Source organism: Ruditapes philippinarum, unplaced genomic scaffold (assembly GCF_026571515.1).
Source record: "Ruditapes philippinarum isolate M1 unplaced genomic scaffold, ASM2657151v2 ctg3742_1_1_1_1, whole genome shotgun sequence".
NCBI lineage: Eukaryota > Metazoa > Mollusca > Bivalvia > Venerida > Veneridae > Ruditapes > Ruditapes philippinarum.
This window is the reverse complement of record NW_026860983.1, coordinates 142,914-168,325: the sequence shown is the minus strand read 5'-3', so window position 1 is coordinate 168,325 and position 25,412 is coordinate 142,914. Positions and strand designations below refer to the sequence as shown.

At 30.6% G+C, this 25,412-nt stretch overlaps 1 protein-coding gene across 17 annotated transcripts in view; it reads right to left on the bottom strand.

Annotated features, from left to right (window-relative positions):
* LOC132714124 (protein couch potato-like) overlaps positions 1-25,412 on the bottom strand; it is a 98,901-nt gene that overhangs the window by 8,184 nt on the left and 65,305 nt on the right. For 6 of the 17 annotated variants that reach the window (XM_060696876.1, XM_060696891.1, XM_060696892.1 and 3 more), the window contains 9 exons: positions 16,236-16,313; positions 14,932-14,988; positions 12,540-12,602; positions 10,012-10,147; positions 7,345-7,493; positions 6,497-6,583; positions 3,040-3,093; positions 1,909-2,016; positions 917-937 (listed from right to left, as the gene is read on the bottom strand). In XM_060696876.1, the coding sequence (XP_060552859.1) occupies positions 917-937; positions 1,909-2,016; positions 3,040-3,093; positions 6,497-6,583; positions 7,345-7,493; positions 10,012-10,147; positions 12,540-12,602; positions 14,932-14,988; positions 16,236-16,313 (753 nt within the window). Of the gene's footprint in view, positions 1-916; positions 938-1,908; positions 2,017-3,039; positions 3,094-6,496; positions 6,584-7,344; positions 7,494-10,011; positions 10,148-12,539; positions 12,603-13,999; positions 14,054-14,931; positions 14,989-16,235; positions 16,314-25,412 lie in introns of all 17 variants that reach the window. The other 11 variants (XM_060696877.1, XM_060696893.1, XM_060696888.1 and 8 more) reach the window with 7 other exon arrangements.

Below are 25,412 nucleotides of genomic sequence, written 5' to 3'. Positions count from 1 at the left end.
GTTATTCAAACATAGTGTAAAGACGCGCTAAATGTTAGCGTTATACTATAGGCGCGTCAATGAAAAATGACTCTTATTTTACCTAAAACGGTCTCTTTATTTTTGGTATGTGATAAATAGAATATTAAATTCGTGTAGCTTCATAACTGAAGTTATTGAACTCGTTGAATAAAATAATATTATGCTCGCCAGAGGCTCGCATAATATAATTTTATTCAACTCGTGCAATAAATTCAGTATTGAACTTACACTCATTCAATATCCTCTATTTATGGTGTGAAGTTGACCAACAAACAGTTAATGTTAAGCAATGGTCAAATAATGAAAATTAAAATATCGCTGTATGCAAAAACTTTAATCATTGGATATCACCTGATTGTTACACTGTTTATGTACAATGACCAAACAATAATTATGATAAAATACTTCATCAGAATTTAAGAAATCAGAATTTTATTTTTAGCAATATCTTAAATAACCAATATGATGACGATTCAGAACTTTTTTCTCAAATAGTCAAATTAAGGCATGTCTGTAAATTAACTTGATATGCTTCAAATGGCTTGTATCTATGATGTTCACAACTTGACTAAGTCAAAAATATTCAAAATGTACACAATTTGAGACTGATTCAAGCATAGTCAAAATATATATATAATTTATGACTGATTCAATTATATTTAAATTGTACATAATTTATGAATGAGTCAAGTATATTTAAAATGTACATAATTTTGTGAATGAGTCAAGTTATATTTAAAATGTACATAATTTGTGACTGAGATAAGTATATCAAAATTGTACACAATTCATGACTGAGTCCATGTTAGATTTTAACATCAAATAGGGGACAGTTCTTCATTGTGCATGTATGAATGTTTTATTTTTGCAAAATTGTGTTTTCAACTAGGCTTACCTTTCCCATAGCAACTTGCATCTGAGAGAAACACGAAATTAAACATTAAAATAGTACAACCATATCAAGTTTTGGCCTAGAACATTCTGAATTCATCAATGTCAAACATCAGAAAGAGTTATATAGTTTAGTATTAAACTAATGTTCATGTTTTCTTATAATACTTTAAGACATTATCGTATCATTAGAATAAAACATTTGTTTTGTTAGTACAATTAGACCTTCTTCTAAAAGTAATTAGTCATTTTGTTACAATTTTTTACAAGTTTGAGCTGGCCTATAAATATCAGTCTAGTGTTATTAATATGTATAAAAAATAATAAGCTAGTGTTATCATAATTATATCAAAATAATAAATTGTGTCTACACTTGAAATTATGAATATAGAATAGTTTAAAAAACGAAAAAAAAGTCCATAGAAAGTTATAAGTGTGAAACTTTACATGTTAAAAGGATATTATGTGTGTCTAAAACATCAGAATATAATTATAAGGATGTAACATTGCTTAAATAGAGGGTAACACTTGTATGGTAAATCATACAAAAATCATACAACTTTCTAATAATCTTATTACAGAAGCAAAATAAATCATACAGGTAAATAGTACAGGTAAATAAATTGAAACACTAACAAGAAACAATAAACATAAATTCAACATTCCTGCATTTCAAACATGGATGCTAAAATATGCATTTAAACTACTTCTGTACAGCAACTGTATATATATATAAATATAAACATTGCCTACAGAATATCAAACACTTTGTGATTAATCTTAATTAATCAACTTTGTTGGTCATGAGTCACAATTTCAGGTCCTAGTAAATAAAGAATCACAAACTTGAGTTATAAATCAAAACATTTTTGCTAACATAAAATCTGAAATCTCAAAAATGTGGATTGAGATATAAAGAATTTGGTTTCATCTACTTGCAGCATGGAGTATGCTATAGTTTTTTATTGGTTAGTAATACTGTTTAATAACACCTACCTGTGGTAGCCCGCATATTGGGCTAGTGAAGATAGGTGTGGCACCCAATGATGGGTGTGGCAAGGTGGCGGAAACTGAGCCTGCTCCGTGCATCATTGCAGGGTGTATCTATATAAATAAATTCAAAAAGGCATTTAGGTTTAATAGAGGAACGGATAACATTGATTTTACATAACATAAATGACTAAACAATGTCACTAACTGGAGTACTCATGAAAATAAAAGGACAATTTTCCAAGTTTAAAAAAAAATATCGTTCCAAATCAATACAGCCTTTTTTCACTAAGAGACCATTTTCCTATATTTAAAATCAATATGAGTTTAAAAAAAAGCAAAAAAAATAAAACAATTTGTCTCTATTATTTGGAGATAATAAAATAAGATATTGCCATTATTTTGAAACAATATATTGCTATTTTCAGCAATGATGTAATAAGTTTTGCTATATTATGTAATAATGTAAAATCACCATTCCATATTTAGAAATGATGTAATCAGTATTGCTATAATAAGCAACATTTTATAGTTATTTTTAGAGATGATGCAACAAGTGATGTTACATTTAGCAACAGCCTATAAATAGCATCATCATCAATCATTACAGAGACTACAAGTGCTCCCAACTCACTTAAGCTACAAAGTGCATAAAGGCCATGTGCTGTTGTTAATAGTCACAATAGTGAATCAGTGACAGGAAGTCAAGAATTTCTACAAACAAAATGATGCCACAATATACATTTGTATATTACGTTATGTTCTTTTATTTTACTATTGGCCTTAAATAATTGGAATACTTTGACAGGTAACGGAGATCTAGCTCACAACAAGACCTTTTTGACTATTATGGTTTATTTAGATTGCGAGTATGATAAACATATGACCATTTTTAGGCATCAAACTGTCTGCAGAGAGATAGGACATTTTTTGAGCCGTCAGCTTCCCAATGGTGAACGTCTATAAATTTACACTTTGTGAACATTTCTGATACTTCAAAATGTACATGCCCTTTATATTTGAAAACATGCATTAATGTAATAGCTCAAACATCACTTTAACTGACTTTTTTTATTATTTGTTTAATTTTAAATAGTTTCTTTTTCTGATAAATAATTCAAGAGTTGTCTCCCTTACCTCATAACCTATTGGATTACCAGCTTGTAGAGCTAATGCATTCATATCTACAGCCTAGAAATAATATAATCATAAGAGTAAAACATGGAAGCCATAAGTTAAAATATTATGCCAAATTTAACTATTAAATTATAATGATTATATATCGAACCCAACAAGGCAAAAATGTTTGACCTAAAGTACACTTTGGACCAGTAAAAAAGGTTGGACCCTAAGCACATCTTTGACCAGTCTAAAACTGTAGCCTCTGATTGGATGATTATAATATCAAAAGATTTTAACCAATGGAACAGTGTTATGCTTTAAACCTTGTTTCTACCCCAGACTTAACTTAAAAATAAACCCTCAACAGCTTGTAAGCATATCGTGTGTTATCTAAACATGATAAAAAGTCCTACAGAGTACGAACTTCTGTAATGTGAGCAACTTTGCTAATTTCATAGTTTTAACTGGTACAATTACTTGACTCTTTTTAAAGTATTCAAATCCCTCGAGTTTCACACTAATCAGGCCTAAACCTTTTAAATAGATGGATCCCAAATACCTACCAACAAGAATTAATAACTTCAGAACCAGTCTCCAAAATATCTTTCTACAAAAATTAATAACTTCAGAAGCAGTCACCAAAAAATGCTTCTACAAGAATCAATAAATTCAGAATCAGTCTATGTATAAAGGAACATGATTGGTTAAATTCAAATGGTATCATCCAATCAGGAGCTTGCCTATGTATAAAAGAACATGATTGGTTAAATTCAAATGGTTTCATCCAATCAGGAGCTTAGTTGTTGTTTAGAGGCAGCATTTCGTCTCAGAAGCTTTCAGGCTTTATGACACATGAGGGGTTTACAAAACAAATTATACAAATGAAATGCCCAACTAAAATAGATCAAAAACAAATAAGAAAGCCAGAATGGACAGGAACTGCTCACCTGAATATTGATATAATTATAATTATATAAATTTTGATGTTAAAAACAGTAAATTTGTAACAATTTCTTTGTTATACCATTTGTTTTAAAAAATATTTCTTCCAGAAACTTTGAGTAAAACTTGGGCAGAATGGTGTAGCAAGAGTAAGAAAGGCAGTCCAGTAATCTTTTTCTATGAAATTTAAGTTTTTTATTTTAAATGAACCTTTACATCAGGTGAGCTAAAAATACAGGCGAGTGTAAAATTGAAAAAAGGAAACCATCACCAACATAAACTTAGGAAACAGATGTGACGTAAGAAACAAGAAATGATGGGAGCTGTGAAATCTGTGACAGGTATCAATAACAAATATTGCCACATTACTATAAACTTTTGATATCACACACACACGCACAAAAAGTTCGGGCTTTTTGTTACTTTTCAAAACAACTGCATGCTTTAATTTACTGAAAGCTTAATAAGAAGTTTATTTAATCTAGTGGTAAGTTTCTTTAATTGAAGATTTTTAATTGAAAAAAAAATATTGAAAATAAACATCTAATTACAAAATATACTTTAATGTTACAAAAATAAGCTTACAACTACATAAGTAAAATTCTATATGAAGGAAAGTGTAAGAAAAACAATTTCAGGAAAGTAATTAAGATTTTTAGACGAACATTAATAATGATGACTCGACCATGTATTTGGAAGGTCAAAGTGATATACTGTGTTAAATTGGAGTAAAATAGTGTACATTTATTATCCAGTAATCATTATAATATTCAACATACATGTACTGTTACATACTGCTTTTGTTTTGACTATATAATTGCATGTGCAAAACAATTGTTATCAATTAAGTACATCTTTGCTTTGTATAAATGTTAACGATACATACATAATAGGTGGAGCCAAACTGAAAGTGACTCAAGTTTGCGGAGCATAATATGCAAATAGTGAACTATAGGACAGAGTCAAATGCATCTTATGTGAGTTGAGTGGGCGGAGCTTAAGTTGCAATATTGTGATACCCAGTGGTGTAGCCTAGTTGCAAGATGGTGACTTCAGTGGGCGGAGCCTAGTTGCAATATAGTGACTTCAGTGGGCAGAGTTTTAGTTGCAATAAAGTGAATTCAGTGGGCGGAGCCTAATTTAATCATATATATAAAAATAGTTTAAAAAGTGCTAAAATAATTGCTAATGTGCACAGTAAATAGTAAAGTGGATCCAATACTTGCTTTGTCTCATTTAAAACCATTTGAACTGTGGAAATATTGATTAGTGTTTGATAATTTAGTGTTTTTTTTTTCATAAAGTGATTAAAATTAAATTCACATTTATACAAGAATCATTAAAGTATAAAAAAATAAGACAAATAAATCATGCAGCATTTAAAACAGGGCATTATCATTTAATAATCAATAATAAACATTAAAAACATAAAATGAAAATATATGAAAGAAAAAGTAAAAGAAAAATCACTGTTTTAAACAGTACTTTGGGGTCTTTTTGATTCAAGAACTTAAGTCCGAAGTTTATCTCAAAATCACTAGAACATGTTACCAGCCACTGAATATAAGAAAGTTTGCCATTCCCAGCCATAATTCACATCAAAACACAGCAAAAAAAAGTCCTCCCTTAACCTGGGTATTGTCTTGGTGTGGAGTAGTGTAAGCCTAATAGACATCATGTCTATACAACAACAATCTATACAACAATATACATTTTTATATTGTAGAGTATAATATTGTTATTTTACATCAGTTTTGTAACTATTCAAACACTGTGACCTAGTGTCTAGTTAGGCTTACATTCGACAATGTTCTTATATATATATATCAATAACAAGTTATCAAATAAAGATTATCTACTTTGTTTAGAACTGGTTCAAGCATTCTCCAGCCTATTACTTTCTTCAATTAAACTGTCACACAATATTATTTTTTATGCATACGACCTTTACCATCACAGGTCAAGGTGAACTGTATTTTTACCATACATTAGAATAAACCATTTCAAAGTGATTGAATTTGTGAGATATTTTTAGACCATACACAAACAATTAAGTCACAGTGAAACTTGCTGAACAAATTGATGGCAGTTATCATTGCCAACAAGGAGCACTGTATCTTAAAGTCAGTTCAAACTTGACCTTTGACCTTTCATTATTCAGAAACTGGTCTTTAAGTAAACAAATATGTTCATAATATCGAAATCTGTTCCAATGTAACAAAGTTACAGAAAATAATTTAGAATTTCCTGAATTTTGAAAATTTGGTCTTCATGGTCAACGTCTTTTAGGTGTCAAGGCTGTATTTCAATGTAAACAAAATAGAATTTACCCAGTATATACATAAAATAGGGCATTACCAACTTAAAAAAGAAAAAAAAATCCATTCTAAAAAAAATCAACCAAAAGTTGACTGCATGATTTGAAAAGTATGGTTAAAACTCTGTGGTCAGGCGATCTAAAGATTGCCAGCCAAAAAAAAAACAACAAAAAAAAAACCAGCAAAGAGAAAAATAAGAACATTCTATTTACATCTTGACTGTAGAATGAGTGTTGCAGATATTGTTGAGCAGTCAACGATTGCTGGTCATGAAATCTATGTAGCTGTTGGTTAGATACCTAGTGTTAGAAAGGTCATAAAGGTCAAATTATCACTGACATTTACACACAAGCATTTAAAAATATCAATTTACAAATCAATTATCTTTTTTTTTCTACTATAAATACCCACAGAGCTGAACAAATGTTGAAATAATTTGACACAATTATCATTTTTTAACTTCTTTATTTTAAAACAAAGGAAAAAATATTTACGAAATTCTATTCCTCTCCTCCTCCTAATAGTATTAAAATTAAACATTTCCTAATGACAAAAATACTTTATGAAAATTAATAATCAAGTTAACAATCCATTGCATACACTTGCATACTTTCTTTTTAAAAAATCCTGAATTGTGGACTTTATAATATTAGAAAGTTTCACATTTACGCTTTCTAGAATTTAACTCCGTCCTCTCAAATTGGAAAAAATGGTTGACAATTAAAAACGGTATAGTATAATATATGCCTGCACACACTTGACAACAAGGGAGTGGTGAAATCATACCCCTGTGAGTATTTATAGTATATCTTAGTCTCTGACCATAAAACAATAGTTTCTAAACCAGTCTTGGAATACAAGAATCTGATTGGCTGATTTAAATCTAGTATTACAAACTGACCAATGACATGTAAATAATGTTACGACTGGTTTTCAAACTTTTGATTTATAAACCAAAAGACGAAAAAAGTGACAAAAACAGTTGTACAGTGTAAATTGTTATACATTAGATAATATACATAATAAATATTATATATTAAAAAGTAAATATATAACTAACCCGAACAGGAAGTTGTGTGAGGGCTGGGTGCTGCATAAGTGTGGCTGTGTGGTGTAGAGCCGTGGGGGCAAGTTCCGGGTAGGCAAGGGCGTGGGGTGGAGCCCAGGCTTCAGGTCCGGCAGCTGGGAAAAATGCCGCCCCCAAATCCTCTGTGAAAATGAAAGAAGATAAAAAAACGCACACACGTGAGTGAGGTATTTTGATATATAAAAGATGCGTAAAAGATTTGTACTAAATGTACAGTTGCTGTCATAGGTGAAAGAATTAGGTTTATTCATTAAAACCTACTGTTACATGCTAGTAAATAGTGTACGTAGACTAATAGTATTCTGAGTAATATGATAAACAAGCTGTAGAATCATCAAGCTGTTGTACAATTCACTCAGTATACATGTACTATGTTTCTAGTCAGTTTTCATGAAACTTCATGCAAAAAAGAGTGGTTTAATGATTCAAGATGATTTTTCTCTATAACATTAGCCATGAACACCATTAATTAATGTGCAGTTGATTTTCTCTATAAATTGTTTGTTTGTTTTGGGTTTTACGTCACATCGACACAGTATAGGTCATATTGCGACGTTCCAGCTTTACTGGTGGAGAAAGACCTCAGGTGCCCTTCCGTGCATTATTTAAGGCACGAACGGGCACCCAAGTAGAACCACCGACGTTCCGTAAGCTAGCTTCCTCACATGAAAGAATCCATAGTCCCTATCGCGATTCGAACCCACAGCGGTGAGGGGCAAGTGATTTGAAGTCAACGACCTTAACCACTCCGCCATGGACGCCCCGATTTTCTCTATAAAGTCAACCATGAACATACACAGGTTAACACCTGCAGTCACAATATATCAATATCCTTTATAATTACAGGGATGTTTTTCTGCTTAGTTTTATAACCCCCCCCCCACCCCCTCCGCCTAAAATCTACATGTAAATGTCTTGCACAGACCCAGAGGCAGATAAAAATAACCAATTATTGAATAATGTCATATGAAAAAAATATTATGAATGTTTGTAGCCTTCATAGGCCATTGCTCTGTAAAGGGCACATTTTTTTGGTTCCCAGTGATTTAATAAAGTGATAAAGGTAAAGTACTGGTGCATTAAAGATTGCATTATAAATGTGTATAAATCGCTCAAATAGTACAGTAAATATATATAAAACATTTGAAGAAAAAAGGTAAAACTTGGCTTGATACTTGAAAAGCATTACTAAAAGCCATGTTATTTGTTTACAGAAACATGTTTAATGAATTCAAAGGGCTACAACTCTTGTTATTTACAAACAATTATGAGTTGTTTCCCTTTTTTAAATCTGATAAACTAATCAAATTGAGTTTAAAGGTGACTGACTTAGAACAATGAATTTTTTATAACATCTTTTTTATCAATTTTAATTATTAACTTGGCTTACTGTATCTTTTTCACACATTTAAGATAGTAACATTTCCCTTACAATTTGATGTATAAGTATATACATGTATGCAATATTTTGGTACATTGATATACATATTCTACAAAAATCAGTATAAGATTAGGTACTCATAATAAAATATAATAAAAGTTATAAAAAATTATACAATACACCAAGTTTTTATTTTTGCTCTAAAATTTAAACAGGTGCTACATGTAACATGTAACTAAGATTTCAACATAAAGTCAAATTAATCAATTGAAAAGCAATTATCATGAAAGAGGCTGTAACAGAATAAATACAGTATTTTGAAGAAAAACTTCAACTAAGCATTGATTAAAACATAAATATTAAAATATCTTGTGCAATCGTCTGAAAAATTTTAACACTTTAATTTTAGACTAAACTAGAAAACTTAGATGAAAAGTGATAAACTAATATTCTAAAATGATAGTTTTATTGATAAGATTCTAATATGATAGTTTATTGATAAGATATGTCAAATATGTCAATATTGTACTTACTATAGCAACAAAAGAATTCATTAAAAATTGACAGGCTTCTCAATATATGCCTTATCAAGAAATTTAATTACAAATGGTGAAATAAAAATTTGCAAAAAAAGTCTCATTTTAAAATTATGTTACGATTTTATCAAATAACCTTACCCTATTATAATTTCGGATTGTTATATTCAGAAAAAAATGTATTTTTATACAAGCATTCTACATTAGCATAGAAGAAATGTGGGTGCTTGTTATATCTTTGGAGTGAAAAACTTGTACAAAATATATATATATACCCTTACCCTTACCTACATGTATATAACACTTAAGTGCTGTAGTATATTGTTTTATCACATAAACCGCGACACAGGAGTGTAATAAAGCCGTTTAATAAAAACGATATTACACTAGACGATATTACACTAGTGTAATACCACTTTGACGTTATAACGCCATTTGCGCTATAAACATAGCGTTAAAGCGCGCTAATGTTAGCATTACACTATAGGTGCGTCAAATAAGTCCGGTAGTATATTGTTACTTATGATAGGTTTTTAATATGAAAATAATTTTTTATAAGCATCTTTCAGCTTAGATTCATGTTAGACTTGTATTGACTAATCTCTATATATACTGATTGTGTCCAGAAATTACATTTATTTCCCTTCAAATAGAGGAGGTGTGTTGAAATAAATAATCCCTTCAAAAAGAGGAGGGAGTGTAAAAGTAAACAATAAGACTTACGCCCAGTCAGAGGGTGTATCAGAGTTGGATGTGTGGCTGGCTGTGGGCTCTGTTGTTTAGGTTTGGTTACCTTTGTGTTACTCTTTGCAAACTCTAATCTCAATGTCTGGGGTAAATCTGGGTCAAATCTCACGCCCTGAAATTAAACATGTATATTCATCATTCTTAATCTTTAACCCAAAAGCATCTGAAGTTTTTGAAACCGACATGTCCAGCTTCCAATTTTTGGCATTGCTGATTACAAAAGTTTATGATATCAAGATGAAAGTTTAAAGTAAGTCAGCCAACAGGTAGAACCTTATGTTTGACTTCATGCATATGCAGACTGATCTGGCTCCATTCTTGTGGCAAAGAACGAGAGACCTAGCCAGACTTAGTGTACCTGATGGCCTGACTTCATCCTGGTGACAAAGGACAATTAAGGACCCTAGCCACATTGTGTACTTGATGGCCTGACTTAATCCTAGTGGCAAGGGACAATGAACCTAGGCAAGACTTCACATACCTGGCTGGCTAATTATGTTTACTCTATATTACTAACTAGTGATAAATGCAATGGTTTAACAAAAACTGATTTTCTCACACTACCATGGTAACATGTCACGTCATATCAAAATCAATTAAGAAAACGTAAAAAAAATTAAAAAATTATTGACTTCAATTTACAAATGCAATTTCCATCAGTTAATATTCTCAAGTCTAGTTACATTATATAACAATTAACAGTATCATAAATTTCTTATTCATATTCAGTTTAAATTAGCACATAAAGCACACTACACTTTCCCCACGCCCAAGTTTAACACTGTATATTTTACATAAACAAGCCAAATTTGTAATAAAATCAATCGTAAACTTTAACGCCCAATTTCATAGGATAATATAGAATTTCTAAAAGAAAGAAAAGGAAATATACATAATCATTACATCATAAACAAAGGTTTCAAACATTGTATATTTCTGATATCTATAATCTATGGTTTATAAAGTGTAGACAAATTATGCATGTGACTTCAATAACAGTGTCACCATGGTGATTGCTTCTCAACCCATGGTTTGTGGGTTCAAGCCCTTCTTTTGTTATGACAACCCTACTTTGGTTATCACATATTACACAAGTACTGGTTAGTAAGTATGTTTACTGTCCAGTGATGTAACTGCATAATCTAACAGGGTTACTTTGCCACTGATATTCAATAAATACATTTTATATATAATAAACTTCTTCTTATCTCACCCCTAGAAACATAAAGAAGTCTATGATAAATGACTGGTTACCCATAGCAACATAATAATTCTATGATAAATGACTGGTTGCCCCTAGTAACTTAAAGAAGTCTAAGATAAATGACTGGTTACCCCTAGCAACATAATAATTCTATGATAAATGACTGGTTGCCCTTAGCAACATAAAGAAGTCTATGATAAATGACTGGTTACCCCTAGCAACATAAAGAAGTCTATGATAAATGACTGGTTACCCCTAGCAACATAAAGAAGTCTAAGATAAATGACTGGTTACCCCTAGCAACATAAAGAAGTCTATGATAAATGACTGGTTACCCATAGCAACACAATAAGTCTAATATAAATGACTGGTTATTCTTAGCAACATAAAGAAGTCTATGATAAATGACTGGTTTCCCTTAGCAACATAAAGAAGTCTATGATAAATGACTGGTTTCCCTTAGCAACATAAAGAAGTCTATGATAAATGACTGGTTACCCCTAGCAACATAAAGAATTCTATGATAAATGACTGGTTACCCCTAGCAACATAAAGAAGTCTATGATAAATGACTAGTTACCCCTAGCAACATAAAGAAGTCTATGATAAATGACTGGTTACCCCTGGCAACATAAAGAAGTCTATGATAAATGACTGGTTACCTCTAGCAACATAAAGAAGTCTATGATAAATGACTGGTTACCCTAGTAACATAAAAAAGTCTTAGATAAATGACTAGTTACCCTAGCAACATAAAAAAGTCTATGATAAATGACTGGTTACCCCTAGCAACATAAAGAAGTCTATGATAAATGACTGGTTACCCCTAGCAACATAAAGAAGTCTATGATAAATGACTTATTACCCCTAGTAACATAAAAAAGTCTATAATAAATGACTGGTTACCCCTAGCAACATAAAGAAGTCTATGATAAAATGACTGGTTACCCCTAGTAACACAAAGAAGTCTATGATAAATGACTGGTTGCCCCTAGTAACACAAAGAAGTCTATGATAAATGACCACAAAGAAGTCTATGATAAATGACTGGTTACCCCTAGCAACATAAAGAAGTCTATGAAAAATGACTGGTTACCCCTAGCAATATAAAGAAGTCTATGATAAATGACTGGTTACCCCTAGCAACATAAAGAAGTCTATGATAAATGACTGGTTACCCCTAGCAACATAAAGAAGTCTATGATAAATGACTGGTTACCCCTAGCAATATAAAGAAGTCTATGATAAATGACTGGTTACCCCTAGCAACACAGTAAGTCTATGATAAATGACTGGTTACCTGTAAATCTTGTTTAGCTGCCTCAGCTGCCACCCTTGAGCTAAATGTCACAAACCCAACTGGCTGTAATGGCAATATTATAACAATTTAACATATTTTTATATAACATTAGTACTTCCATAATACTTCAAAATACCAGTCATTATGTGACATTTGTATATGTGATGTTTGTATGATTATGTACATACGCTCTTAGTATCAAATATGTTTTTAAAACAGTTAACATGTCATTAAATTTTACAATAATCGAAATTTCTGCGATAAAGAAATTAAGAATTCTTTCTAGATTTTTTTAACTTTATGAAATTCTTTTACATCAAAACTTTTAAACTTACAAGTTTTTCTGTCATTATCATTGGTAAGTTTTTATTAATTTTATGAAATTCTTATATGAAAAATAGAAAATTTCATTCATAAAAGTAAAATTTAAAGCAAATTGACAACACAAAATAGCTATAACAATGTTTATAAATATATATTCATACTATAATATACAATTTAGAATTCTAACTGTTGCTAAGTAACTGTAACAAAAAAAACTAATTCAAGTCATTAATCCTACAAACCTAAAATCTCCATTCTCACAAAAAAAATTGCTTTGTATAAATTTTTGCACCTAATATTAAATAAACTTAAAACCATTTGATTGCAAAGAAGAAAATAAAACAAAAAACCAAACCCAAATAAAAAGTATTGTGTTGGAAATATGGAAAGATTAACAGAAAATTAAAGATTTTTTTTTTGGAAAAGAGTTTGAAATAAAATAGAGAATAGCAGGGTTTTAGTATCCAAAATGCCCAAATACAGGTAGATAAAAACAGGTTCATCATGCTGGAGGTATTTGCTGGTTTCAGCTGGTGCCAACAGGAATTTACTGTGCCAGCCATACTAAAATATTGAGGTGTGAACTTTATATATCATATAGATTTGATATTGAAGAGTTTTGATAATTAAAAATATGTTCCATGCATAGAGAGGAGAAATAAAGAAATTTGTTATCAAGAATAATGCATCAGGCCATAACCAAATTATCAGAATTGAAAAATGGAGAAAGAATCCCATAAACAATTTGTTACAAAAATTAAAATGACTAAAATAAATTTAAACTACAATTACCAATTCTTTTAAACCTATTTTACAGTACCTAAACTAATAATAGCTAATGTCAGGTTCAGAAATAATATAATGGAAACTGCTTTCATATGAAAGGGGGGCAACTGTGTTTCACAAAGCAAAATACAAGTAACACATTAGTCTCCCTTGGCATTGATATATATAAATTTCCAGTAAAGATTGGATTTTTTTAAAAAAAACAAATGAGTACTCAAGCATTATTTATGGTAAATATTTTTTGCTTTTGGAAGTGAAACAAAGACCCCACACATCATTATAAAGCAGTAATAATAAGAATCTAATCTTGTTAGTATAGGAAGTTTTCAAATCGTGCCCTGTATACTCACCGACGTGTTTTTGCCGTTTTTATTTGTAACTTTTAATAGTGAACCTTCGTACCCCTGCAAGGTCAAAGGTCATAGGTGATACTAAATATAGAAACACAAACAGTGAGCGTGATAAGTGAACATGCCTGGTTACTACGACAACTGTTAATAGAAAAATATGACTGGTTAAAAATGGAAAACAGTTTTTAATATTGTTTATAATGTAAAATGAACATAAACAGTTATTATAAAATACAGCATATTGTTCTCGTCATCATTACAGAAACTTATCACTCCCAGAAAAAGGTCAAAGGTCAATAACCTTGAAATTATTACATCAAATGACCTTGAACTTTGCCTGTTGCTATTGACAACAACAGGAAGTGATAACATTCTGCATGAGAATGGAGAACATCAGCATACAACAGTTTTTATGTTTTATAAACACACAATATTTGAAAATAATAATCCTGAAAATGCAGTATAGTATACTTAAATTTATTTCAAGGTCACTTTTTTCAGCCCAAAATTTGTTTCAGAGATATAGATATATATGTAAAGAATCTATACACAAGATGTTGTTAAAATAGAGAATGTTTGTATTAATATAGAAAGCATTTTCAGGACGAAGCACACATATATGTTAATGATAAAGTGAAACATCATCATTCATAATTTATGTGATGTTTCCATGGCAACAAGTGATGAAACAGGAAGTTGTGATGTTACTATAGAAACAGCGTTACTATGGGACACATCAACTCTCAGATCATGCCTAAATATAGAATCAAATGTAATAGACATCAGATTTACTTTTTTTGGTCAACCAATAAAATGATGAGATGATATGGATGAGTAAACAACAATTTGATTCTAATTTTAGACACGGGAAAACCCAAGTATATATCATAAAATTGGGAATTCCAAGGATGTCCCTTTTTTTTGTTACTTACATTATTATTTTTACCAATAGCTTTGCCCATCATCTTTAATAGGGCATTCTCATACCCCTGAACAATATAACACAGTAAATGTTACTATAAATAGAAAACTTTCCTAAATTGTTACTATAAATAGAAAGCTTTCCTAAATTGTTACTAAAAATAGAAAGCATTCCTTAATTGTTACTATAAAAAGACTACTTTTCTTAATTGTTACAATATAAAAGATATATTTCCTAATTGAAAGTTACAAGCTATAAAACTTTCATGTTAATCTATCTCTATTGCAATAATTTTTCTTTTATTTTGATATAATAAAAAACATAAGATCAAAAAGAAAATGCATTCTTAGAGGCAAGAAATTCCAAGTTAGTAAAGAACTATTTTTTTTTTTTATTAGGAAGGAGGCAAAGATTTTATTATGTATTTCTTACTGTAGTACAAATAAAACCAAATTGTAACAGTTGTTAAAGATGTATTATGGAGAGAGATATAAAAAACGTTAAAAAAAAACCTACAAAAACATGCAAAGAAAATGGAATCAGATTGTATATATCTCGTTCAGTAGAAACAGCAAAGATCACTTTATATTAAGACATCTCTGAAATTTTTTCTTATCAATACAATAACAAAGTCTGCAAAAAAATTATTGTAACAATAATATCGGACTTTGTGCAGTTTAGTATCAATGGCTGTAATATGGGATATATTATTGTATTAATTTGCTGTATAACAGGCGTTTTATGTCACTCCAAATATCTGACAGGAATTGTGTTATATAACCATACACTACAATATAACACTGGTTATATATTTCAAATTTTCTAATAGTCTATAAGGTCATTAAAAAAAAGATTTAACACCGCCTTCTAAACTGTTCAAGTTTTGTTTTGTTACCCCAAGAACTGATGAGAATATCAACATAGTAGTTTTATAAGATGGGAACATAACATCTGTCAAGAAACAGGATAATGGTATTAAATAATAAATCAATAATCAATAACCAATTACCAATATTCAATGACCTTGAAGGAATATTGGCTTGGATCAGAACTGTCCAGCAAGGGGAAAAACTCTTGTGTAACATTTTTTTTTTTTGGGGGCAAAACTTGAAATAATTTAACTTTTATCACTACAGTATTTATTAACAGAGTTGTCTAACTTTACATTATTATCATGACTGTTAGAAAAGTATTAACAGAGTTACCTAACTTATTCAATTTTGAAGAAAACTAAAAATTTATTGTAAATGCATTCATTAATCATTGTAATAATTCAAATACACACAAACATTTGACAAAGTTATCTGTCCTTACCTTATAAGATCTGAACAGTAAATAAAGTTCCCTGGGTTTGGCATCCATGGGCAGTCCACTCACGAACAATGTTCGAACCTGAAAAATTAATATATAACAATTAACATGTGTTCCAAAATTGTCATTACAAAGAACTGTATCACAAATCTTAATAAATTATTACACTTAATCACATAAACCAGTGAGTTTTGCACGCTGGCCTGGCTCTATACTGGTGACAAAGGTTAATCAATTTAGGTTCCAGCATGGTAAAAATTAACTGTGTATATCATATTACATGTATGTATATGTTTATTTTTACAATAAACACACATATCACACCCTATATACAGACTAAAATCTTCTAGAAACTTTCTAATTCTTACACAGCTCTAACGATTTCCCCCAAAACTAATGAAAATATTTTAAAGGAGACTTTTTTTCAATTACAGAAAGCTGTGTGGAGACTGTACCCCACTTATTTTAGAATTAATTCACAGTGTCGACATCTCATGTGACAAAATGAGATAATAAATTACCAAGCTGTTAAACACTCTCTTCATGTTATAACAGGAGACTCTACGCGAACTGAATGACTTCTTATAGTGAATGTTATAATTATATCTAAAACAACATTTAAGTTTTGTGTCTAAGTGATTTAACACAAAATAACGGCCGCTTATATTTAATGGAAACACAGGAACATATTCTGATATCTCTATTAGTTGGCACACAAATGGCCGCTGTATCAAAGTCGTACAGTATTCTGATATCTTAATTAGTTGACACACAAGTGGTCGTGTATCCAAGTCGTACAGTATTCTGATACCTAAATCAGTCAACACACAAGTGGTCGCTCTATCTAAGTTTTACAGTATTCTGATATCTCAATTAGTGGACACACAAGTGGCCGGTGTATCTAAGTTTTAAAGTATTCTGATGTCTCAATCAGTCGGCACACAAGTGGTCGCAGTATCCAAGTCGTACAGTAAGCAGTTAATTAGAACTTGATTAGAATAAGGAAAGAATACGGGAAATTGATTCGAGGGTTGTCATCTATGACGGGAAATCTCGTGAGATCGTGCATACGAACGGAAATTACTAATAATGATACACGGCTAGGAATTACCCATCATTGATATTATTTAAACGTAGAGTCTAATTTACTGGAGATTATGATCGGGGAAATTGTTTTTTATCATCGTTGTCGTCGGGATACCAGGGATACTAGACCAATATTCTCTATTTCATCATCATCCTATATTGTATTTATTGGTATATAACAATTCCGAGATAATTTCTACAATTTCAAGCAGTGTGTTATTGAATATAGAATTATAGACATGCATTTAAAATTGAGAGTGTTATTTAATATGGCTTATTGTTTCTATCCTTTTCCTTTATCAGTTTATATACATATACTATAAATAAAAACCAAAATCAATTAAAATATTTCCCCAAGTTATACATATAAATATAAAATACAACATTTCATCAACTTCCAGGCTTTAATTGGAATTCCTTCAGAATTTTGGAGTCTTAAATGTGGAGAATCTATTCAGCTATTTTACGGAAGGTCATCTTGTTCTGTACAATTGTCCATGTTAGTCCCCCCCCCCGATCACCTCCCAAATAAAAACTCAGGTTTTGAAACACAACAATAGCACCCACAACTTATTTCATTTAAGAAAATATAATGATATAATGATATATTTAAGTTCTTCAACAGTAAACTCTCATACCACAAGATTCATAATATAACATTGCTAGCAGTGAGTCCCTAAAGTTTTTCACAGTAACTCTTAAGTTACCTTCACTGCACTGATTTATATAAATGTAGAATAATATCAATACATATTTCTAACATTTGATTTCATTAACCTGATTCATGTCATAATTATATGTCAAATGAAACTCATTTATGCCTCAATTAAATCTCAATTAAGATTTTAATTGTATTTAATTGATGAATTTAGAATTAATTGAATGTAAGGGATACTTTAGTTAACAGTAATTTCATTAAATTTGATTGACATGCATTCCAGAGCCCCATTTTTTTGTTGATATTTTTTCATTCTTAGAAATTTGTTCCAAACAATTCCCATTCCAGACTTATTTTTATTATTTAAGAACATTTATAACACCACTCTCAAAAATATGTCACTCGTCAGAAAATATGTCATCCTCGTTCTGTTTTACTGCCGGAAATATTTATAGAACATCGTGAAATATTTATAGAACATCGTGAAAAATTTATAGAACATCGTGAAATATTTATAGAACATCGGGAAATATTTATAGAACATCGGGAAATATTCATAGAACATCGTGAAATATTTATAGAACATGGTGAAATATTTATAGAACATCGTGAAATATTTATAGAACATCGTGAAATGGCGCGGCAGATAAAACATCAACATTATGCAGTAAAGTCGACAGTAGCTTACGATGCAATTAGGACAATGCGAGAGTGTCACAAAGTAGAAAGTGAGTCACCTATATATCAGACATTTATTACACCATCTTTACGTGTCATGGATTGTCCACTGACATTTATAATCAACATTATAATTTTTATCTGACATCTTCACTGAAATTCTTCATACTCTTATAGTCTAAAAGTTATCTCTCTTTAAAATAATGATTTTTAACAATGCTTAATCACACATCTTTAAGGAGTTTCTGTCATTTACTACATCTTATGTTGTTTTTTTCTTCAATTCAACAAAAAAATATACCCCCCCCCCCCCATTTAACTAAGGTCACTCACAAATACCCCCATATCCCAACTCCCACGAACATAAAATGCCAAACTTTAATATCTGACAACAACTATTTTCTTGTTTGACCATGGAACCCAACAGTTAAACTTTCTTTTTTGACTATGGACACCAACAGTAAAACTACATTTTTTACCATGGAAACTATCAGTAAAACTTTCTTTTTTGACCATGCAAACTAATAGTAAAACTTTCTTTTTTAAACCATGGAAACTAACAGTTAAACTTTCTTTTTTTGACCATGGAAATCAACAGTAAAATTTTCTTGTTTGACCATGGACACCAACAGTAAAACTTCATATTTTGATATTTTGACAATGCAAACTAACAGTAAAACTTTCTGTTTTGACCATGGAAACTAACAGCTCAACATTCTTGTTTGACCATAGAAACAACCAACAATCATCAGACAAAATGAAATATCCAAAATGGCCAGTTATTATTAGAAATCCATAAAACTGTTCATAGAAATTGTTCATATTAAGGCAAAGTTCACACTAAATTAAGCAAGTTTTCTTCATTTGATGGAAATCTAATAATGCAATGAGCTAAAATAATTATCTTATAATAAAGACAAATTTCATATCCCTTACATACAAGAACAATAACTTCTCCTGTAAAGGCATGTAAAAGATCTCCCTGGTGAATAAAGTTGATATTGGTCAATGCATTGTGTTCAATATTCAATTATAGACCAACAGAAATACTGGACAAAACTGTGGCCAATACTACTTCTCGTTTATAACATGATACAAACTCCTGGTTTATTACAATCTAGTGGTTTATTACAAACTCCTTGTTTATTACAAACTCCTTGTTTATTCCAAACTAGTGGTTTATTACAAAGTCTGGGTTTATTACAAAGTCTTTTCAAGAAGATTTAGTATTGTTTTAACACTGTTGATAAGAAAAGTATCCTTTAGTTGTGTAACAATATTTCTTGACAGTAGCTTCATAAAAGGCTCTGCAACTTTATTAACAGGGGCTACCACAGTAAAAATTGACAACAATTATCAGAAAGGGAAAAAACTGTATTTTTCATTTTTTTAGCTGGAAACCAGTAAATTACTGGCAATATTTCTAGCTGGAAACCAGTAATTTTCTGACAATGTTTCCAAGTGGGAACCAGTAAATTCCTGACAATGATTCTAAGTGGGAACCAGTAAATTCCTGACAATATTAATTGGAAACCAGTAATTTTCTGACAATGTTTCTAAGTGGGAACCAGTAAATTCCAGACAATATGTCTAGTTTGAAACCAGTACTGGGAACCAGTAGTTCTATCACAATATTTCTAGTTGGGAACCAATAATTTCATGACAATATTTCTAGCTGGGAACAAGTTATATAACTGACAATGTGCCTAGCTGGGAACCAGTAAATAACTGACAATGGTGTGGAACCAGTAAATGAGAGCTGGTTGTCAGGATGACAAGAAGTTAGCATGTAGGAAAATATCAAGGAAGGTTTCCTTTGATTGAATTTTAATAATTGATGCGTTTTCTGCCAGTGTTTCACCATGGAGTGTTTCATTCTCAGGGCAGCTGTTTGAGATCAGGAACGTTCAATAATATTTTTACTGTAAAGTCATTCGTTCTTGTGTAACATTGATTTATATAGCATTCTCTGGTAGTTTTTTTTTATCCATAATTCAATATGTAATCTTTAATTATAACACTTTTAATTGTACTTTATTATGAAATGCCACACACAAAAATTACTACCTAATTTTTTCTTCCCAAAGATGGTAATCCCAGTGTAAACAATACATACCCACAATGCAACAAAAAACAATATGATAAATAGGTCTCAGTTGAAAGTTTTATGACTAGCATTGATGTGTGAACACACTGCAGGCATGCCATATCTACCCATCAGACAATGCATTGATAATTATCATATAACATAAAAAATCCAATTAAATTTTTCCCCACACAACTAATATATTTCATATAATTAATTGTGCTATCAGTGAGTCTTATCAACAGAAAAATGTCTTAACTGATGTTCTATATTTCTTATTGATGAATTTCAATAATTTTCTCTCTCCCGTTTTTGTGTGTTTTTTGTTTTTGTTTTTTTTTTGCCAATTGACAAAAATTAAAATCAAAGGCCTTATTAGATTTATCTCCCTTTCATTATAAATTGTCCTCTCGGTACTAGCAAATTATGAACAGCATGATAGTGCCAAGGGAGGTATATAATGTATATTGTGAGAAATGTTTATTTATTTATAACTAAGGGAGGTAAATAATCCATCATCACTTTTAAAGGGAGGTAAATAATGTATCTTGTGAAACATGTTTATTTATTTATAAATAAGGCATCATTTTTAACTAAGGGAGATAAATAATTCATCATCATTTGAACTTAGGGAGGTAAATCATGTGTCATTTCTAACTTATAAGGCAGATAAATAATGCATCTTGTAAGACATGTTTTTCTATAACTAATGGAGGTTAATCATGTTTTACTTTTTAACTTAGGAAGGTAAATAATGCATCTTGTGAAATATGTTTATTTATTTATAAATAATTCATCATTTTTAACTAAGGGAGATAAATTATGCATCTTGTGAAACATGTTTATCTGTAACCAAGGAAGGTAAATCATGTATTTTGCATTTATAACTAAGGGAGGTAAATTATACTTCATGCATAGTCTGGATTACCTGCTCTTACACTATATGTTTTTGTGTTTACAGTGAATTTCTTGAACCAGACTATCAATCATGCAATGCTTGTTTGATTTATAATTCAGAACTAAGGGAGATAAATTCATTAAAATTGTTTATCTTGTGAGACTTGTTTGATTTATATCATAATTTAGCACTAAGGAAGATAAATTATTAGGGGAAAATATATATTGCTAGGGAAAGACAAAATTGTGAATTTGAAGGGATGAAGAATTACAACATGACAGTAAATTCTGCTGCATAAGGAGTGATGTAGTAAAAATAGATAATTTGATATATTGGTTGTGAAAAATCATATATTGATAGGGAAGGTATGAACTATGGTAGAGGAAAATATGAATTGGCAAGCAAAGACATAAATCAGAAGGGAAAGACATAAATTGGTAACCAAAGACATAAACCAGAAAGGAAAGATATAAACTGGTTAGCAAAGACATAAATTTGTTGAGAAGGAGAAAGAGACACTTGGAGAAAAAGACATGAACTGGTAAAGACAAAATCTGGTAAGTAAAAACATAAATTGGTGAACATATTTGGTAAACAAAGACATAAATTGGTAAGTAGGTAAAGACATAAATTGAGAAATAAAGACAGAAATTGGTAAGTAAAGACATAAACTGGTAAGTAAAGACACAAATTGGTAAACAAAGGCATAAAATGATTAGTAGGTAAAGATATAACTTGAGAAACAAAGACAAAAATTGGTAAGTAAAGACATGAACTAGTAAGTAAAGCCATAAATTGATAAGTAAAGACAGATATTGGTAAGCAATGATATAAATTGGTAAGTAAAGACATAAATTGGTAAGTAAAGACAGAAATGTGTAAGCATAGACATAAATGAGAAAACAAGGACATAAATTGGTAAGTAAAGACAGAAATTTGTAAGCATAGACATAAATGAGAAAACAAGGACATAAATTGGTTAGTAAAGACATGAATTGGCAGGGGAAAAAAACAACTAGAAATATGAAATCAATTAAAATGTCATACTTTTAAAATATAGTTTTCCCTGCCTTCAAATGAAATAAATTAGCATCACTTATTTACACTCACTCTGTACAATAAATCAAGCAAATCACCTATATTATATATATATATATATATTTTGCTTATTTAATTGCTAGTATATTTTATGACCTAATACAAAACTCTCTATTCAAAATTACAAAATGATTTTTCTTTCAAATATAACTTTCTATGATCTACCTCAATTAACACCCCGTCTTATATTGCAAGTCATTTAAAACCTTTAAATTGTATGTTTAAATTCCCATGTTATATGAAGCATGTACAATTAGTCATGAAAAGCTGGCTTTAAGGCCAAACATTACACTTTCATGGTTTCTTTTATAATAAACTTTGCAAAATAATTTTTAACCCTTTACCGGCTGAATGTCTTTTGACAGACTCATGTCCATTGTCCATTATCAAATTTTTGGTATCATGATGAAAATTGAAAGTATGAAACAGCATTTAAAACTTCAGGTGACACAGACAGGTGACTAGAGGTTAATCAATTTAAGTTATAACAGGTAATGAGTAGTAAAGAAAATTCTTAGACAACTAAAAAAAAGTGTGGTCAAGGCTTACATTAGTCAGAATAAAACACATGGACAGACAAACAAACAGCCTAACATAGGGACAGACAGACACATGAACAAACATACAAACGGACACATGGGCAAACAAACAGACAGACACATGGACATACAAACAGGCTGATGGCCAGACAAACATACACATGGACAAACAAACATACTGATGAACAAACAAACATACACATGGACAGACAAACAAACATACACATGGAGAGACACAAACAGACAGATTTAGATTGCTGACTGAAAACCTAAAGATTTGATTTGATTTTATATAGAGAGAACCTGATGATGTTGTAGATTATAACATATATTGGTGTATACCCGACTTATCATCCAGTTCTATCTAGACACAAGCCATTTTCCTTTCACAATTCACTGATCTAACAAATACATATAGGTGTTTATCATGTGAAAAAAATGTTAGTACACCATTATACTGCATTTATATATTTTATGAACATCCAGTCAGGTGGGAGATGTTCAAGGTTTAATAAAACAAACAAGCAAGTCAAGTTTGGATGTCGAGTTGACATTTTTTATGATTTTTCTAAACCAGTTATCAATATATTAATTAATTATGTAATGTCTATTGATTGCCTGTGTAGAGTGTATGTGTATTATGGCATAAGAGGGGGGGAGTATAGGAATGTGTGTATGTGGTGTGTTTTTGTGGTGTATGTGGTGTTTGTTGTGGTGTATGTGGTGTGTGTATGTGGTGGTGTGTTTGTATGTGGTGTATGTGGTGTTTGTATGTGGTGTTTGTATCGGGTAGTGTGTATGTGGTGTATGTGATGTGTGTATGTGGTGTGTGTATGTGGTGTGTGCATGCAGTGGGTGTCTTTTTTTTCTGGTCGAGTTTCTCACCAATATAGGTCTTAAGAGGCTAGTTAGGCACTAGGCTCAAACCTACAGCAGTGAGAGTCAAAGTTTGGTTTGAAGTTAAAGACCTTAACCACACAGCCTTAGACACTAACTGAGTCATCATTTAACATTCAAATCCTGCTAAATTCATATAATAGACTCTGTCCTGCTTTAAAAACAAAACAGTCCATTATAAACAATTAGTCAATTTTCATGTTTCATCATACACCTTAATAAGGCCTTGGTCAAACTTAAAAGAGTGTTTTTCAGGCATTTACAGGTTGGATTAGAGCACTCATGTGACCTACACCAGTCATTATAGAGGATTTACCATTTACACCCCTGAATTATTTAAAATATAATGTTCCTGTTTAGAATTTGGGACAGTCCATTAAAGAATTAAGGGACTTCAATGATGTAATAATACAAGACATCGAGCATAACTAACAATTACAGTATAGAGTCAGGTCTGAATAGGCAAAGATTCATCACAGTAATGAAGTGACTGAATATCAAATCAACAGCTAAACTAATGAAAACTAAACTTTAATTGGACACACATCTGTGACTCTCTCAAGAAATAAATTTTAACAAGATTTCATTTACTTCAAACTTTATAATACACCAACTTCTCTATTATTTAGTTCAATGTCATCATTTCCTGTAAAGTGAACGAGGGAGATCTATGAATGAATGAATGATGTACTTGTGAAGTCTGCAATGATGACAATAATAAGAATGACAATGTTTGCATGTTTTATAAACTTTTTCATTTTCTGCTCTAGTGCTCAAAATAAAGCGCTGTTGTCATGACGACACTGCCACCATTTGATGACAACATGCAATTTTCTCATATAATAGTCATCTCTGGCAGGTTGGAATCAAATCCAAAGTAAGTCTAACTTTTCTCAATGTAATAAACTCCAAGTGTTCAATTTACAAAAGGTAAGGTCACCTTTTAATTACTGCACCTTAAGATTTCCTTAATTGGACACTAATGTCTAACTGCAAGAAATGTCATAACTAAACTTACTGCATTCACCTCAACATATAATGCTGGTTATTTAACAGTTTCATACATTACCAACATCTTTACTTCTGTCACAAAACATAAAACTGTAAGCTTACCTGAAAATAGAAAATATTTACAAATTGTTAATATTTAAAATCAGGACATTTTTTAATATTTAATTTTATCTATTTTGACAAAGTAACAAATGATGTTTATTGCTTTAGACAAATGTCTGCGATTGGT